Source organism: Oncorhynchus keta, chromosome 30 (assembly GCF_023373465.1).
Source record: "Oncorhynchus keta strain PuntledgeMale-10-30-2019 chromosome 30, Oket_V2, whole genome shotgun sequence".
Taxonomy (NCBI): domain Eukaryota; kingdom Metazoa; phylum Chordata; class Actinopteri; order Salmoniformes; family Salmonidae; genus Oncorhynchus; species Oncorhynchus keta.
In genome coordinates this window covers 34,760,959-34,775,710 of record NC_068450.1, presented here as the reverse complement: position 1 = coordinate 34,775,710, position 14,752 = coordinate 34,760,959, and the positions used below count along the sequence as shown (strand labels likewise).

Below are 14,752 nucleotides of genomic sequence, written 5' to 3'. Positions count from 1 at the left end.
ATCCGTGTAATGTGTTGCTGGGGTTGACATTTAGCCTTGTCTTGTCGCTGTGAAACCCCTCGCCGGGGCAGGGATAAGGTCTACTGTAATTCTACCCCAGTGACAGAGGGGGGGCATGAGAGTACACTATGCACCTCTCCATGCCGCTCAATGAACTCAATGTTACGATTGAGAGTTACAGAGTGACATTTGGTGGCAGTCCAGTAAGTATGAAAGGGTGCAGTCTCTACTCTCTGCTGTGAGTTCAGCTCATGTATTCTTCAGTGCTGGCCTTCCATCAGAGGTCTGTGGAGTGGACGGCCAGGCTCCTGCCCCTGAGAGAGAGGAGTCCAGGCAGTGAGCCCAGCATGAAGCAGCATTTACACTCCACTTACTCCTGACTGACTGTCCTCTACAACAGGCCGGGTCCCTCCTCTGAATAGACCCAGGCTAAGGACATGTCATGTCTGAGCTCAGGACGCCAGCTGAGTTATTGGCCACAGATCTTAGTGCACTCTTGACTCATCCGTCTAGGTCTGGTTAAATATTGCCAGCGCTAGACTTTAACAGACACTGATCAGATTGTCCTGAAGGACACAACAGTAGACAGGCACGATACTACAAAGCCACTGTTGTATTGACTTGAGGCATTTTATAAAACACGAGTTCACTCTGGCAAATACAACATTATTTCAAGATATTGTTTGACCCCTGTAGATCAAACATTTAACAGACTGGCAACATTTACTATGGTAGATGGGTGTCTTTTTACAGTAGATAATTAATGATGCCCCTTTACTGTTCTTGTGCTTGGAGGCACATCAGCCCAGCGGGCCTGGGCCACTAGCCCAACTGGTTCCAGAGCCAGAATCCAACTCTGATTCAATGAGCTTTCCTGGCCTCTATTACCTGACCTTCATTCCCACAGAAATGCCAGACCCGTGGAGAGTAATTAAACCATCCTTGATCCAGGTTGATGTTTGTGTTTTATTGGAGGTATCCGGAATATGGGAGAGAACAAGCTACAACTTAAGACTCCTACATTCCTGTCATAGTCCAAGCTGAGAGGAGAGCTGAGACCTAAAGCTCATATCCTTTCAACTGTTGTTACAGCATGTGCATGCATACCAGATTCTACTTCTAAAGAATGTCATATTTACCTATGATCTGCCCTTTATGCTTTTGTTATTAGGCTGTGTTCATCTGTTACCTGCATATGAGAATTGTTCTATGGCAATGTATAAACTGCCTTCATTTTTCTAGACCCCAGGCAGAGTAGATGCTGCTTTGGCAGCAGCTAATGGGGATCCATAATAAATACAAATACATCCGAACTGCCAAAATGACAATATCAAATCCTTCTGACTCATTCATTGCTTTAGGCAGAAAAAATGTGTAAACATTATGTCAACGTGACCGGATGAGACATGTAAATGGTCAGGCCTCACTCTGACATATCAATCAGGTGGTTGAAAATGTTTGTTTCCTGATGAGGTCACTTCCTGAAATGACAGGAAATGTCCACGCACCTGCTCCATTCTGGTCAGGGCTATAAGGATGCAGCCAATGTCAAAGTGAGGTCAAAAGTCGCATGTTACAGTCGCGTCCGGAGAATTTTTGCGTTTTAATTAACGCTAAACTAATTATCATAACCGGCTACGAGAAGCACTTCTGACATTAGCTGCACCCCATCTACTCAAAACCCTCCACTCTGACCACACCTCTGTGTCCACCTGTTTGTTATCTAATGAAGCATTTCTTATCGCTAAATCAATAAGAACACTGACAAGAGTAACGTTGGATTGCTAACAATCTACGTTGGACAGTAATTTACTAACTCGTTCACTATAATGCAACATTTATAACTAACGTTACCTAGCTAATAAACCTTTAGAGAACCTCTGACATTATATTAAGGTTGAATACTAACGTTAACACGCTAGTTAGCTAGATAACGTCAAATAATTTGACTAAGGTTACCGTAGCTAGCTAATTTACCTAACTGCATTTGGTGGAAACTGGCGAGCTATGGGCACATAACTAATATAGCTAGTTAGCTACAAATACAATCTAGTTTATAGATAATTCCAAACGGATCCTAGCATTTGGTTCAACCAAGAAGAGTTTACCAAACGGCGCAAACAGGAGCTAATCCACGGCGCAGGTTTAGCTTGGTGGCAAGATAACTTTGTGTTTGCCCCGTAACTTGTACAACAACAGAACCCCCTATAATGACAAGTTACTCTCGTTAACCGACCCCCAAAAAGCTTGAGTGCCGACACAAATGTTACAGTAAATGTTCCTGATTCCACTGTATTCTCTCCACCCTCTTTCCTGTAAATGGGAGCGCGCGGGACAACAATTGCTCCGGTTGATTTCCTCACCTCTGTTCAGTGCAATGCTGTGTTACTTCGCAGCCCGTGGTATCTGATCCTAACATCCAGCCGACTGTGAATTCATGCCCATCCCCCATGCACATTTGTGTGTAGCTGAAGAAGTTCAACAGTTCCTCCACCTTTCCTTTCTTCGCTTCTCCCTAGTATATCCTCGCGCACGCTCTGTAACTATGTTCGCGCCCCTCTGCCTGCCCTCACTCCAGTTTGTTTTGTTTCCGTTTTCCTTCCCTAGTACAGTGACCGCCGAGACGGATACACTGTACATGGAGGATTGGACTCGAAACAGTGGAAAGAAGGACAACAGCCAGTCCTTCGGTTGCCCGCCGTGCAGTTGGCTCTACACTTCAGCCTGGCTGTACAGCGAATGTATCAATGTAAGCGGAGCCCCTGAACATGAATCCCGGCACAATCAGCCAATCACAAGACGCTCTGTAGCCTACTGTCCTCATTTGCGAACCAGACTATCTTCAAGATAACTAAGACAGACCAGGTAAGTGCTTGCATGCACCCAGACGAAGACAGCTTGGCTGTCCAAACGTTGGTTCTAAAATGATTTCATCTGAGCTCCTAGAGTGTGAGGCTCTCCTTTTCTTTTTCAATGTGTGCATGTAGCCTAGCCTACACCACTGCAGTAGTTTAAACATTTGGGATATTTACATGTCACATGGTTCTGAAAGATTGGTTTTGCTTTATTGTAAATATTTACATTAGTAGGTCTACACTTCAAAGTAAAAAATACAAATACTGTAGAGGCTGGTTCGCTTAACTAGATCACCTGTGTACCCCTCATCTAGTGCAGTCCTCTGTAAGCCTGAGATGATTATTCAGCACATCTGTTACACAACATAAAGATCAAGATAAAGAATGAGCTGTTTGTGCAGTTGCTCAGCAGCCCCCTTACTACACATAAACAGACCTTTAGTTGCTTTGGGTGACAGCAACTAAAATGTAAAGTGTGTGGGGTAGGTAGGTTTGGGTTGAGAGAGAGAGAAACTCCTACCTTCTGGTCGGTACTGGGCGATGATGGTGACCGTCTGGCCGGCCCTCTTCAACGCTGCAGCTGCCTGCTCGTGGGTGGCATTCCGCAGATTCACCCCATTCACCTGAGACACACAGCAGAGGGCAGAACCTCAACCATGGAGCCTTGATTGACAAGGCAATGGACCAACCAACCAGCACTGTTCCTCACAGAGCTATTGAGCCAACAAAGAAATAAGAATACCTGGCACTGACATAAGGATGTGGAGGAGAGCCTCATCCTGTTTATCCTCTCCTGGATCACCAACTGGATGATTCATTTTCAATCAGTGGAGGTATGACCGTGGCATGATGAACAGTTTTGTGACTAGAGAAAATGGCTGATTCACAATCCCATGAGGACCATTGAGCAGATGTGCCCTCCAGAAAGGTACTTACTTGTCATCATGGGGGGCCTTGCATTAGCTATAAGATATTTTCGGTTTAAATGAGAGCTGTGACCTTGACTGGAAGATGTTCCAATGGTCTCTTTGGTTTACTTTGATTCCATGCTGCCCAACTTATCATGTTTATCCTGTTACCACTTTGGGTCTACTCCTCTCTCCATTGTTATTGTCTATTGGTAAAGGCAAGTCTTCGATGGTAAATCTTTAGTGCTAAAACACCTTAAATGCACTAATACTGGATACGGTATGCAACTTGCTATACATTTTAAAGCAATGTGTAAACCCTGCCACAGGTTGGCTGGCTGGTTAGTTAGTTGCCAGGACCGGTAAGCCACTGACCGAGAGGATGCGGTCTCCCCTTCTGAGCTCTCCGCTCAGGTCTGCTGGTCCTCCGGCCAGGATGAAGGAGACAAAGATGCCCTCTCCATCCTCGCCGCCCACAATGTTGAAGCCCAGCCCCGTGGAGCCCTTGTGCAGCAGCACCTTCCGCGGCTCCCTGCCAAACAGAGCAACAGCGTCAGGGCGCGGGCCGGGACTGGGAGAACAGGAGAGAGGCAGAGACAGACAGAAAGAGGGAGAGAAGTGTTTAGTTTATTAATTCGACCGTAAAAATAAAAAATAGAACACAACTTGATGCACCTCATGGAGGATAACACACAGTCTGGGACTTATTACAATGTGGTCCTCTTGAGACAAGATGGCTAGGCAAGATCGGACACGGATGAACACAATATGACAGCGAGATAATAAAACATACAAACAAAGAAGAACATCTATCTCATCATTGCAGTTACATCGTAGGGTACATTTATATGGGCACAGAAGACAAAACTATTTTTTACTTTTATTTTTAAAGCTGCCCAGAGAGGATGTTATTTTTATGGGCAGCGGCAACTCATTTCACTTGGAGGCCCCAATATACAAGAAAGTATCTTTCCCAGCATTACTCCTGAACCTGTAGAAGCACACATAAGCAACACCTGTCTGGTGCTGTGATTGTGTGCATCCCTAACATGGGGAAAGTAGTCATTCAGATATCTGGGAACAGAACCATAAATCCTCCTGTAAACCAGACCTATGTCTAATCTGGGACACCCTCATTAAAACAGACCCAGTCTAATCTGGGACACCCTAATTAAACCACACCCTGATTAAACCAGATCCAATCTCATCTGGGACACCCTCATTAAAACAGACCCAGTCTAATCTGGGACACCCTCATTAAACCAGACCCAGTCTAATCTGGGACACCCTAATTAAACCAGACACAGTCTAATCTGGGACACCCTTATTAAACCAGACCCAATCTAATCTGTGACACCCTGATTAAACCAGACCCAATCTCATCTGGGACACCCTCATTAAACCAGACCCAGTCTAATCTGGGACACCTTCATTAAACCAGACCCAGTCTCATCTGGGACACCCTCATTAAAACAGACCCAGTCTAATCTGGGACACCCTAATTAAACCAGACCCAGCCTAATCTGGGACACCCTTATTAAACCAGACCCCATCTAATCTGGGACACCCTGATTAAACCAGACCCAATCTCATCTGGGACACCCTCATTAAACCAGACCCAGTCTAATCTTGGACACCCTAATTAAACCAGACCCAGTCTAATCTGGGACACCCTCATTAAACCAGACCCAGTCTAATCTGGGACACCCTCATTAAACCAGACCCAGTCTAATCTGGGACCCTCATTAAACCAGATCCAATCTTATCTGGGACACCGTGATTAAACCAGACCCAGTCTAATATGGGACACCCTAGCCTGAACAGGCAGCCAGTTGATTCCTGAAAGCAGCCTCTGCCTATGTGAGTACATGGACTCCCTTTAAATACTACGCTGTTCAGTCTATTCTGGGCTATCTGGAACTTCCACTTCAGAAGCTTAGATAAGCCTCCAAACCAGGAAGTGCTAGCAATGTCTAAATGGTATTGAATAAGGGCAGTGTCTAGCACTCTCATGGAGTCCTTATCAAGAAGCTTGGACATTTTAGCCAGAAACTTGGTCCTGGCAGTAACCTTCCCCAGCACTTTAGTGGCTATGGTCACAACCCCCAAGCCTCCATTAAGGATGCACCCCAGGTAGCTAACAGAGGTTTTAGTGGTAGTAGGTTTTAGTAGTGGAAAGTGAGGGAGAGAATGAGAAGAGAGAAAGAGGGGGAGAGAGTGGGAAAGAGGGAAGGAAGAGAGAAAGATAGAAGGGGAGACGGAGGTAGTTTAGGAACAGCCCACACCAACATCTGTTTATACATGGCGCCAACTTGTATTCTGGAAAAGGTGACACATCTCTCATTTTGAAGTAAATGTTTAAAAGTAAATCATTTCATATAACTTTGCAGGAAAGAAAATCCTAGCATATAAATGAGTAATAAACATCATTCCACAAACGGAACCAAAAAATGTGAAAAAGGAAATGAAATACTTAGACGGCACTCTCACGGGTTGACCTACACTGGCAATAGGCATGTAAGAAGAACATGTGGTGATTATGATCAGACTTCACCTCGAACAATGCTTTGAGTTTCAAGGGACAACTGGGCCCACCAAGACAGGCTGTCTTTGCATGAACAATTTGCCCCCTCGGGCACTGTTTCGTCTCACGCTCATGTGCTCACACACACACAATGAGCAGCCCCACGCTTGACTGCTCCTGCTGCAGCTCTGTTTTAGCTTTAGCCGCTGTGAGTCATCATCAGGCAGGCTGAATTCCAGACTGTGTCGGACTGAGGATCTTGAAGAGGCTAAACCACTGCTAGGGACCATCAAAAACCTTCTGAGAACATGCCTCAGATATAAGGCAAAGACACACTTTGCAGAGGCTCTGGAAGCTTACACAGACACACACACACAGTCGCCCCTCTCAGCAGAGCCCTCCCCATGGTTCCCATTAGTGGTCTTCACTCCCAGTACTCAGCCTGCGGTCCACAAGAACAATTCCTACTCAATCCCTAATGGCTTTGCTCTAAGTTGCTGAAGAGACTCTTTTTACATCAATGGGGGCCAAGACTGCATACAGTATATACTTTCCTAGCATTAGTCTTAGGGTCTGACTGAAAACAACCCTGATTGTTTCAGTAAAACATGTGAAGAGGCATGGTAAGTTTTAAATGGTTTCACAAAGGTTGATTAACATTAATAAAAGGTACTTAGACTGAAGAGCAATGATTGAATGGTACTTACATAAATAGCTCACATTGATCGAAAACCCATATCAGCACATTCTGGATTGTTACAAGAGGGTTGGAACCAAAATTATTTTCTAATTGTTTGTTTCGAACAGAAACCCTTGTTTTTTATGTTCCATTCCAGTCTTCCAACCAGAAAATAATGTTCTGAACTGGTTCGAACTGGTTCCTTTGCATTATTTTTTAACCTGTGAAATCTACATTTTTACAAAATAGCTCATTAATTTACTTGACCCATTAGTACAGATAGAGAAGCTTGCTATGGAACGTGTAAGCTACAGTAGTTATTTGCATGTTTGATTGGTCAGATAAGTAAAGGTGCGAGATGCGACTGAAATTTCACTGATGGGGAGGAAGCGAGAGAGAGGGGTAGACATGGAGGGGGCTTGGCTTGAAGCGCTGAACATAATGACATGATTTGAAATGCGTTTAGGCCATTACTAGTATTGTAACTTCACAAAATTACAGAATTATATACTAGACATTAGGAATATTTCGGGTAACAAAAAATAACATTATTAACCAGTTCTGTTCCAGAACACTAGAGATCACTTTCGTTTCCGGTTCCGTTTCTGTTCCTCCCCCAAAAATGCTGTTATTTTTTGTTTTTTAGTTCTGTTCCCTGAACCGGTTACTACCCCTGGTTACAATACCCTCCAAATATAATGCATTTCCTCTATTGAGAGTCCCTTAATTTAAGTTCATGCCCATGGCCTCAACCTAGAGCATACTGTATGACTAAAGCCTATTTGGCAGTGAAAGCCTGATGAACAATAGTAGCAGTGCAGTAGGTCTGGGTCTGAATAAGGCAGTCTTTTTCAAATGACTGCATTAGGTTTGTTCCCACATGGGAGGGTGAGTCAGAGATTCATTAAGCCCATACTGACCACATAAACACACTCCTCTCTTGGTCATCCATCCACAATTCTCCTTAGCAGTGGCTCTTTTCTATATATCTTTCTAAAGGATGAATACCTTTTTGAAAAACGACATAACACTTACATACACAATTGAGTAACAATTGAGTAACAGACATGAGTATAGCACATGAGAAATTATCTTTAAAACACTTAATAAAATAGCAGCAAGCAGGAAAACAAGAGGACCGTTGTACCCCCCCCCCCAAAAAAAAAAGCGGACCAGGAAGTGTTTGATCATCCAGAGGAGCTCTATGTGCTCATTCTGAAAAGTCCCTCCCATTCCAACTCAGACACCCGCATCACCATGGTTACCTGAGGTTCCTATGTTTGCTCCTGATTGACAGTCGCTTCCTCAGCCGCTCGGGGTGAGCTCTCACAAACGACATGGAGGAGGAGATGTTCACCGTGAACATGGCGGCTACTGACTGTGGCACATTATTACTCAAACCCCAGGCATTATTACTTTAACTCCAGGGAGAAGTGAGCTATCCCTCTAACACCGCTCTCTATCTCTCCCTTGCTGGTGAGAGGAGCTCTGGTTGAGTCTCGCTGTGTACCGACGGAATCGCAGGCTGTTGTGTGATGGGAAACAGCTCCACTTTGGCCTGTCAAAATCTACATCTCATCATCAGCAACAGGACAAGACTTAACCCTCACCCGCCCACAGAGAGCAGACCAGAGACATCTCTAAAGAACAGAACCACATCCTACAGGAAACATCCATGGTAGGTTCTCCCGTGCCAAGCTTCCTCCTCAAGTCGCCCACGCTTCCCTTGAGTGGCTCAGAGGGCTGTGTGTCACAGCAAAAGGTGACGGGAGTGGGATGTTGTCGGGAGGACCTCCAGACTACATACTGTCCCTCATCGCTTATCTGACGGTGGTGTCCTGGGCCAGCCCACCCAGACGCAGCAACAGCACACCAGCATTCCTGTCCATCAGCCCAGCGCTCTGGAGATTAGGCAGACAGTCTCCAAGCAGCTCCCTGCTAATTTGTAATAGAATAAACAAGCTGAGGAAGTCGTGAACTTAACTTACAAACTCCTGACATCACATCCTCAAAGAATTGATGACAGTCAGGACCCGGAAATAACATAGAGGCCCAAAGTTGTCTTTCAGTAAAACAGCAGGATACAACTCAGGAGAAAATGTGAATAACCAAAGTGACAAGGAGCTTTGCTAAAGTTATTTGAGTGTTGGTGCTCTCTAAGTAAAGGTGTGAATTTGTTTTGTGTGCCAGCACACGTGTGTATGGAATCCTGATAACAGAAAAAAATGCTTAGGCAGTGAATTCCAAAGGTTATAAACACAGGGATCAAGCACTCCCTCCCTATCATATGACCTCCTCCCCCCTCGTCTTGTCATCCACGGCAGGAATGTAAACAGTTATGGTGCTGTAAAACCTTTACTCTCTATGCCTGTCTATGGGCCTCTCTCTCCCGTTCACCCGGTCTCTCTCTCCTTCTCTTTCGTTGTCTCTCTCTCTTTGCCTCACTCACTCATTATATATATATATATATCACTGCCCCAGCCATCCTCTTCCCCTCAATGTTTTGGCTGAGGCTGTGAGACTGAGGCAGCTCAGTCCTAATGCTCTGAATGGAGATGTGGGGTTCAGCAGGTCGTGCCTCCCCAGTGCTGTGCTGCTCTGCTGCTCTGCTCTGGCAGTCTCCCTCTCCTCAGCCCAGTAATTGGCTCTGTTTGGCTGATTAATTAATAGTGGACACTGTGGACCGCCATTTTCCATGAACACAGAGAGACCAAGTCTCAGTGGAAAACATTAGCTCCCTCTCTTTCTCTCTGGCAGGATCACAAGCCTGTTGCGTGCAGGGCTGGCGTGTACAGATGCAAGAAAGACTGCTCTCTCGTCCCTCTTTTAGTTCTCCCCTTCACATTCTCCAGTGGATTGTACCACTACTTCCTCAAACTCTCTCTTTCTATTTCATTCGAATTCAGTGGTGTTCAAACTTCTTCAGCGGGGACCCTCATTTTTCCCCTTGGAATTTCTTGTGACCCCCCCCCCCCAAATCTCAATGACACAAGCTTAAACCTGTACACTTAGATTGTTAACGACAACAAATACATCTCAATTAATACCATTTTCATCCCTTATCAAAATGAGAAAAATAAATAAATAAATACATTTACTCAATATCGTTGTATCTTTCAAATTATCTTTCTCAAAAACATTTATATTGTCCTATACAATAATCTGTAGTCTTAATTTTTTGTTCCCAAATAAATAAATAAATAAACATTTGGCAACCCCACTGCAGTAGTGGGGCCGCGTCCCCTGAATTTGAATACCACTGTTCCAATTTGACATTGGAAAGAAAGTCCTCACTGCTTAGGCAACAGACGGTTAAATATATTTAAAGCCTCTCAGAGCAGCTAAGAATAAACCAGACGCAATGAATGATTAACAGTTTAGACTCACTCTGGAGTACAACTGAACAATTTTTATTTTTTTATTTACAAGAAACAATGATGACTTTTTTCTAACATTCCAGCTTTCTCTGTCCAGACTCACTCTTATCTGTGCTATGAATGGTTTCCAGTGGTCATTGAAGACCCTGCTGCTAATGTGTATAAATCCCTGTGATCCTCTCTAAAAGCTTATCGGGTCAAAGGTTGATCAGAATCCCAAGTGAAGAACAATGTCAAGTCGCTGATTAGCTCACCTGCTGCAGGCTCTGTGGATTCCTGTTGTGTTTACAGTAGCTAGTCTCTGGGAAAACAGTCCTGGCCCATAGCATTCTTTACTCTGATAGTGCCCAGTTACACAGTTCAGGTGGCAGTATTGGTCAGCTGAGACAAACACACACGAGCGGTTCACAAGGTCTTATTTAAAAAATATATTGTATCTCAACGAGGATTAATTCACCTGGATTAATAAAGCTCACATTGCCTATAGCAGGGCTCCAACCCTGTTCCTGAAGCGCTACCGTCCTGTAGGTTTTCACTCCAACCCTAATCTAGCACACCTGATTCTAATAATTAGCTTTTTTGCAGACTGAATCAGGTTAGTTACTACTGGGGTTGTAGTGAAAATCTACAGGAGGGTAGCTCTCCAGGAACAGGGTTGGAGAGCCCTTGCCTACAGAAACCAAAGTGATACAGTCATGGCCAAAAGTTTTGAGAATGACACAAATATACATTTTCACAAAGTCTGCTGCCTCAGTGTCTTTAGATATTTTTGTCAGATGTTACTATGGAACACTGAAGTATAATTACAAACATTTCATAAGTGTCAAAGGCTTTAATTGACAATTACATGAAGTTGATGCAAAGAGTCAATATTTGCAGTGTTGACCCTTCTTTTTCAAGACCTCTGCAATCCACCCTGGCATGCTGCCAATTAACTTCTGGGCCACATCCTGATTGATGGCAGCCCATTCTTGCATAATCAATGCTTGGAGTTTGTCAGAATTTGTGGGTTTTAGTTTGTCCACCCGTCTCTTGAGGATTGACCACAAGTTCTCAATGGGATTAAGGTCTGGGGAGTTTCCTGGCCATGGACCCAAAATATCGATGTTTTGTTCCCCGAGCCACTTAGTTATCACTTTTGCCTTATGGCAAGTTGCTCCATCATGCTTGAAAAGGCATTGTTCGTCACCAAACTATTCCTGGATGGTTGAGAGAAGTTGCTCTCAGAGGATGTGTTGGTGCCATTCTTTATTGATGGCTGTGTTCTTAGGCAACATTGTGAGTGAGCCCACTCCCTTGGCTGAGAAGCAACCCCACACATGAATGGTCTCAGGATGCTTTACTGTTGGCATGACACAGGACTGATGTGTCATGCCAACAGGACTGGACTGACAGGACTGACCTTGTCTTCTCCAGACAAGCTTTTTTCCAGATGCCCCAAACAATCGTAAAGGAGAGAAAGGAGACATCAGAGAAAATCACTTTACCCCAGTCCTCAGCAGTCCAATCCCTGTACCTTTTGCAGAATATCAGTCTGTCCCTGATGTTTTTCCTGGAGAGAAGTGGCTTCTTTGCTGCCCTTCTTGACACCAGGCCATCCTCCAAAAGTCTTCGCCTCACTGTGCTTGCAGATGCACTCACACCTGCCTGCTGCCATTCCTGAGCAAGCTCTGTACTGGTGGTGCCGTGATCCCGCAGCTGAATCAACTTTAGGAGACGGTCCTGGCACTTGCTGGACTTTCTTGGGCTCCCTGAAGCCTTCTTCACAACAATTGAACTGCTCTCCTTGAAGTTCTTGATGATCTGATAAATGGTTGATTTAGGTGCAATCTTACAGGCAGCAATATCCTTGACTGTGAAGCCCTTTGATGACGGCACATGCTTCCTTGCAGGTAACCATGGTAGACAGAGGAAGAACAATGATTCCAAGAACCACCCTCCTTTTGAAGCGTCCAGTCTGTTATTCGAACTCAATCAGCATGACAGAGTGATCTCCAGCCTTGTCCTCGTCAACACTCACACCTGTTTTAAAGAGAGAATCACTGACATGATGTCAGCTGGTCCTTTTGTGGCAGGGCTGAAATGCAGTGTAAATGTTTTTGGGGTATTCAGTTCATTTGCATGGAAAAGAGGGACTTTGCAATTAATTGCAATTCATCTGATCACTCTTCATAACATTCTGGAGTATATGCAAATTGCCATCATACAAACAGAGGCAGCAGACTTTGTGAAAATTAATATTTGTGTCATTGTCAAAACTTTTGGCCACGACTGTATATTAAGATCTCTGCGTATGATTCCAGTGAGCTAGTAGTGTCATATGGAGAGGGGAATGGGTCTGTGAGGTGACTGTATGTAGCACCACTGAGGGCGACGCATTGCGGCGTGGATGGGCACAGGGCCGACGATACCGGCCCTCTCTCTCTGACTCACCCTCACACCAGTGGAGGCTGATGAGGGGAGGACTGTCACACCCTGACCTTAGAGAGAGACTTTTTTATTCTCTATTTGGTTCGGTCAGGGTACGACTTGGGTGGGCAAATCTATGTTTCTATTTCCTTGTTGGTCTAGTATGGTTCCCAATCAGAGGCAGCTGTGTATCGTTGTCTCTGATTGGGGATCATACTTAGGCAGCCCTTTTTCCCACCTTAGATTGTGGGATCTTGTTTTTGTGTAGCTGCCTGTGAGCAGCCCATAACGTCACGTTATGTTTTCTTCTGTTTTGTTTGATGAGTTTCATATTTATTAAATGTGGAATTCTACGCATGCTGCGCCTTGGTCCAATCATTCAAACGAGCATGACAGAAGATCCCACCACCAAGTGACCAAGCAGCGTGCCCAGGAGTGGAGGACACCCTGGACCTGGGAGGAGGTAATGGCAGGGGACAAGACCCTGCCATGGAAGCATGCGGAGGCTGCGAGAGAGGAACGGCGACGATTCCAGGAATCAAGGAAACGACAGAAGCCGAGAGGCAGCCTCCAAATTTTTGGGGGTGGCACACGGGGTGGCGAGCAGAGCAAAGGTGGGAACAAGACCCAACTCCCTGTAATTACGATGAGGAGTTGGTCACGGTTCAGATACCATGTTTTCCGGTTCTGCGCACCGTGCCTCCAGTGCCCACCCTTAGCCCAGTGCGTTCTGTGCCTGCTTTCCGTACTTGCCGTGCTAAGGTGAGCATCTGTCCAGGACGGATTGTGCCGGCTCAGCGGTCCTGGCCTCCAGCATCTCCTCGGCCCAAGATATCCTGTGCCAGCTCTACGCAGGGTATGTCCAGTGTGCCTGCACAGCCCAGTGCGTCCTGTGTCAGCGCCCCGCACTTGCCGGGCTAAAGTGGGTATCGAGCCAGGACGGGTTGTGCCAGCTCTACGCTTCAGGCCTCCAGTGTGCCTCCAGAGCCCGGTACGTTCTGTGCCTGTGCCACGCACCAGGCCTCCAGTGCACCTCCAGAGCCCGGTACGTCCTGTGCCTGTGCCTGTGCCACGCACCAGGCCTCCAGTGCGCCTTCAGAGCCCGGTACGCTCTGTGCCTGCCCCACGCATCAGGCCTCCAGCGAGGGTTCCCAGGCAGGAGCCTCCAGCGAGGGTCTCCAGCCCTGACCTTAGAGAGACTTTTTTTATTCTGTATTTGGTTAGGTCAGGGTGTGACTTGGGTGGGCAAATCTATGTTTCTATTTCTTTGTTGACCGAGTATGGTTCCCTATCTGTTTTGTTTGGTGAGTTTCATATTTATTAAGCATGTGGAATTCTACGCACGCTGCGCCTTGGTCCAATCATTCAAACGAGCGTGACAAGGACGGCTCATAATAATGGCTGGGTTGGATGTATTTGATACCATTCCACTTATTCTGCTCCAGCCATTATCACGAGCCCGCCCTCCCCAATTAAGGTGCCACCAACCTCCTGTGACGCCACTAACCTCCTGTGACGCCACTTTACACAAGAATTCCCAAACCACGAGAATATAACCCTATGGAAATCCTCCTGGGCTACTGAGAGGTCTCTCTCCTATCTGACAGCAGGGAATCTGAATTGTTCTGGACGTTGATCTACTCTGACTGGACTGGAAGTCTGTTGGCATGATGTCTTCCATGACAACGTCCCTCTATTTAGGTTTGAAGCAGACATGACATACTGCAGAGACCCTGGAAAACAGAGCAGGTCCATGGATGCGTTTGTAGACCATGTGTGTTGATTTATGTGTTGTCTGGGTGGGTATGCATGTATAAGTTGCATCGTGAGGGAGCCTGCAGTAACGTGTGTGTCTATGAGTCAGCACATTATGAGGGAATGTCTGAGTAGATCAGTGTGTTTGATTGGTGCTGGCAGCGTGGGCTGCCTGTGTGAGGGGTGGAGGGGGGTGGTGGACCTGGGTGCCATGGCCTGGTTTTCCCAGAGTGCAGATGAATCAT

At 45.7% G+C, this 14,752-nt stretch overlaps 1 protein-coding gene across 9 annotated transcripts in view; it reads right to left on the bottom strand.

The window, feature by feature from the left end:
- The window catches only part of LOC118363439 (disks large homolog 3-like), a 144,470-nt gene that overhangs the window by 21,411 nt on the left and 108,307 nt on the right, over positions 1-14,752 (bottom strand). For 4 of the 9 annotated variants that reach the window (XM_052488324.1, XM_052488325.1, XM_052488323.1 and 1 more), the window contains 2 exons: positions 4,139-4,334; positions 3,376-3,478 (listed from right to left, as the gene is read on the bottom strand). In XM_052488324.1, coding sequence (XP_052344284.1) covers positions 3,376-3,478; positions 4,139-4,334 — 299 coding nt within the window. Of the gene's footprint in view, positions 1-2,363; positions 2,753-3,375; positions 3,479-4,138; positions 4,335-8,231; positions 8,514-14,752 lie in introns of those variants that run through there. The other 5 variants (XM_052488326.1, XM_052488329.1, XM_052488331.1 and 2 more) reach the window with 4 other exon arrangements.